Genomic DNA, 4,765 nt, shown 5'->3' on the forward strand with positions numbered 1-4,765 from the left:
TGTATTATTTAATGTTATATATAATATAAATTACAGTCACGTTATTTTCACGTTTTATTTTTCTACTCTTTCCTGTCACGTGACTTTAGTTATGTTTTTAATTTTCTCTATATATAGTCGAACTCTGTCTCAAAATCGCTTTTTTATTTACTCTCTCGATCTTACCGATTCGATTTGACTCGATCAACCAACCAACCAATCAACGTCGCGGAAAAGAGGCAACAATCAAGATCGATAGAATTGATTCTGATTATTTGCACACGCTTTTACTGGTAGGAAAAGAAAATGCGCGCGCAAGCTTGGGATGAATAAAGTTATGAAGATGATAGGAAAATTAAATTAAGAAAACTAGTTTTTCAAGGAACCATTGGAAGAACTTTATTGTTGACAGTATAAAATATAATAGTTTTATATTTTTCCGCTATATATATTAACACGAGCTCAGTCATTACTGACGCAAATTCTACATTTTGTGAAAATTAATTTATCTCAATTGAAGAATCGAAACTGAGTTTGGTGTGGCAAGTAGTTAAATTATTTAATTTGATTATCGCAGAGAGATATATATATGTATAATTATACTTTGTCAATATAAAACTTAAAATGTACATAAATATACGTAATGTAGTTACACGCGTGTGCAGGAATAGAAAACCATTACCCATCGACCTACCACCTTCCTTTTCCAAAGATTCACAGACCCTGCGACTGAAGATACTTACTATCTAAATTTACAAAAAGTTCGAGTTTTTCTTCGTGATTTTTTAAATATTTTAAAACTCTTTTCTTAGCAGTTACGCGAAATTCCTCGAAATAGATTTACATATTTCTCGTTTTTTCTTTATTATAGTATTACATAATTATTAGAATTTTCTTATCATTGAAAACCCAAAGACGCAAATGGCGATCGAATGTTAATTATCACTCTGCAGTTCGCTGGATCCCGTGGCGTCCGGCGCTTTCTGCAGCTGCGCGCTCTGGAATCTCTCGTAGCCGCTGTTGGCTTGTTCGCCGTAGATCTTTCGACCGGGAATCCTCTCGTCCTCCTTGATGTTGACCTCGGCGCCGACCTGCACCGGCCAGGGCAGTTTATTGTCGTCGTCTCTGATCGTGATGAGATTGCTCACTTTTCGTTCGTTGTTGGTCGCGCCGAATTCGTCGTTTCTCACAAAGTTCTCCTTCGTCGGCACGCGAACTCGTCGCGTGTCGTCCTCGGGATGCACGTACGGACGATCGTAATAACTCGATCTCTTCGCGTAAGGATCGTAACCGCCGTACTGGTAACGATATCTGCCGGGATCAACGTTGCCGGGCACTCGTTTGTTGTACGTGCCTTCCCGCGTGACCGGCGTCCTACCCGCGTCATATGGCGGTCGGGGATTTCTCAGATCCACCGGTTTCCTCACGACTTCCGGTAACGTGGCGTAATAGATGATTCTTCTAGGTTTCGGTGCGAGCCGATTCCTCGCGTAAAAATCAAAGTCGTCGTCCCGGTAACGATCGTAACGATCGTAGTAATACGAATCGCTCGGTAGTCGCATGTAATAGTTCCTTTCCGTTCTGTACCGATCTGGATACTGGTAACCGTAGTCCCGACGATACGAGGGGTACTCGTAGTCCCTCTCGCGAATCGCATTTCTGTACCAGGGCGACATGTAGTCGTAGTCGTCGTAGGTCTTGACCATGTCCCGGGATTCGCGATATTCGGGATAGCTTCGGCGATGATGCTGACCCGTGATAAAATCCGCTCGCGGTGCCTGATGTCTGCGGTAGCTACCGGACAGAGAAGCTGCCTCTTCTTCCTCCTGTTGCTGCCGTATTATCTGATCCAATGGGATATGCTGACGAAACTCAACCGAGATCGGTTGGACCGAGGTCGACCATGTCTCGGGCGAGTCCACGCGAACCTCGCGGACGTTCTTCGCCGTCGATATCTTCTCCATGCTCGTCTCGTTGTTCGCTTGTCTGCGAGTACGCTGTACGGTGCCTCTCCGTACCTCGTTCTCGTCGTTGTCTTCGTTCGCGTCATTCGCGTGAAGAATTCTCATCATGAGTGTCTTCTTGAATATCTTTTGAAGAGGGACCGTTTCGACTTCGTCATCGCTGTAAGAAGAAGAGTCTAAGAATTTTCGTAAGTACTCGAGGCTTTTGTTCTCTCGAACGGTTTCTTCGACGTCCGCGGGATCATTCGACTCCACCGAACTCGATACGGCGATCTCCGCTTGCTTCCGAACGTTCTCCGATTCGTTGAACGGAGTCCAGCGACCTACTCCGCTCACGGTGCGAACTTCGAACGCCGAAGAATCCAGTCGAGGACGCAACTGATCGTTGTAAACGGATTTCACATGCGGCGTAATTTGCCAGGCCTCGCCGACGCCGGCCGCGGTGACTCCAGCCAGCAGGAAGATCAAACGGTACACGGTCGATAAGCACATCATCATAATCTGTCGAATAATTAAAAGCTTATTACTGGTGCCTGACGCGCTTCTACGTTCGAACATTGCAAGAATATAGAAATTACCGCGACAAAAATTTTAAAGAGTACTAATTATATATAAATTCTAATTAATTAGAGAATAGAGAGCTATTTTTAACGATCTTACGTGCCAGCAAAGCGAACTTTCACACGTTCCCTTCCCGTGGGAGTATGAAATGGTCGGCGTATCGGTCTGATTGTGTTCACTTTGAACGTAACCGTGAATATCGCCAGCACACTTTTCACCGAAACGCGCGAGTTCTAAAAAGACCGGCGATACACACATTCAATGACCGTTCCGTCCGGTTCGCCGCGCGGTCAGAGATCGCATCGAATCGTCCTCCAATGTGGACACGGCCGATTCTCCATAACAAATATAATTTCCCACCCCCGTTTCCGCGGTATTATGTCCGAGTTCCGGTCGGCTCGCACAGATCCGTCCGGAACGATTGTTCGTCCGGAGTATGTTGGCTATAGTTTGAAATCGCGTCAGATTCTCGTCGACGAAAGTTCAATGCTTCATGACAATCAAATTCGACGTTACAACAATGAAATTACACATGCGCGTGGTGTTCCATTTGCATCTTTTTTTTAAATTTCATTTGCATTCTCTGACTTCGTCTTCTAACTTTTCCGTATTTTATTTTGGGATTTTTCTTTGTTTTATCATTTTTATGTCGATTTTTAGAAATTAAAAATCAATGTGGATGATACTTGGTTGCAACATGTTAAACGCTATAAAAATAAAACGAACAACGAGATGCCAACGATCTAATCACGTGAACAAAGAATTCGCAGTTCTACGGAACAGAGGGCCTTTTCTAAGCAAACACATCGAAAGTTTCCGGTTACTTGTCGAGTCATTCCTCCCGTTGTTACAAGCACGCTCGGTTACATTGTGAACGCCGGTAACCAGACGATCGTCGAGCACGAAGTCGGTATATCTCTCCGGCGATGTAGCGGAACAAATCTTCGGCACGATGACGATCTTACGCCGTTACCGCGACGTCGCACAGTTACGTTCCCCGTTTTACAGTTAGACGCCTACGAGACTGCGTCTCGCTTTTAGAAACGCAATTAAGAAAATTTTTTAATTGGCTACGCACGACGCGAAGAAGATAAGTACTGTCGCGATGGCAAACTGGACGTTCGCGAACGTCGGAAATTAGAACGCGATGTGTGTAACGGAAACGTCACCGTTTTTAACGGATCTATGTTTTTTTGTTACCTTTTGTGTTACGAGATCGCGAGATATAAAGATAGATTTAAAATTGTGCTTTGGAAATTTATTTCGACACACTTTTCTCTTGTCACATATACATTTGAAACATCGATTGCGGTTATCTATTGAAATTTGTGCGCGAGAATAATTTGAACTGTCAATTTAAAAAACAGAGAATAATAATTTACATGTTAGAAATATATTTCGCACATACACATACAGCGTTTTTAACTTCTTTTCTTTATTTTCTTTTTTATTTAGTCAACGCTAAAGAGAATCTTGTACGAATATTTGTCAGAATAATAATATTTATTTCTATATACAATAATAAAACGTGCAATTGTTGTCAGTACTTAGACAAATAATTGTATTCACAGTGTACGTTCCTATGCCAGAGGTTTTACGTGCACGTTCGCTCAATACAAAATTGGATGACAATTTAGAATTTTTTCTAACGTTTATATATCAAAAACTATATATCGTTATTATTCCTGTCGTCATACAAGTTGCAATGTTCAAGAAGTTTATGCAATCTGTAATATATTAATGCGCAGTACATTGGAGATTGTGTGACTTTTAAAAATTATCTTACTTATTGAGTAAAAGTTGTGTAATTTGAAAAAAAAACAACAGTCGAATATGTGCAAGAATGTGTCGGAGAAGCGATATTTTAAATTGTATAAATTTTTTAAATAAAAAAATGAATACCTTTTTTTTTCTCACTTGTGGATCCTCGTGTTGTTGACGGTTCCGAGCGACTATGGCTACTACCGCACGGTAGTCCACGCGTTGGTCGGTTTACCCCAGCGACATATCTGCATACCGTTTAGTTGTCTCGCTGCTAAAATATGCTCAACCCCTCTACCACGGAGTTAACTACCGTTCACAATTGCTCGTCGGTTTTAACTGTAAGGTCCATACCGAGCGATAGTTAAACAGTCACAAGTCACAATGTGTTCGCCCAGGCTATGTGTGTGTGTGTGTACGCGCGCGCGCGTATTCCTTTTCCGAACGTTATACATCTTTTGACCTTCTTGGACGTAAATGTATCATTCTGCGATAGTTTA

At 42.2% G+C, this 4,765-nt stretch overlaps 1 protein-coding gene across 1 annotated transcript; it reads right to left on the reverse strand.

The window, feature by feature from the left end:
* Nucleotides 1-363: 363 nt before the first annotated feature.
* LOC109853642 lies at nt 364-4,500 on the reverse strand. Its single transcript, XM_020425947.1, has 2 exons — nt 4,407-4,500; nt 364-2,444 (listed from the first exon to the last, which is right to left on the reverse strand). Exon 2 carries the CDS (start codon nt 2,439-2,441, stop codon nt 915-917), a length of 1,527 nt encoding a protein of 508 aa, XP_020281536.1. The 5' UTR covers nt 2,442-2,444; nt 4,407-4,500; the 3' UTR covers nt 364-914.
* Between the last annotated feature and the right edge of the window lie 265 nt (nt 4,501-4,765).

The sequence above is a fragment of the Pseudomyrmex gracilis genome, unplaced genomic scaffold (assembly GCF_002006095.1).
Source record: "Pseudomyrmex gracilis isolate BER0280 unplaced genomic scaffold, ASM200609v1 scaffold_52, whole genome shotgun sequence".
Lineage (NCBI taxonomy): Eukaryota > Metazoa > Arthropoda > Insecta > Hymenoptera > Formicidae > Pseudomyrmex > Pseudomyrmex gracilis.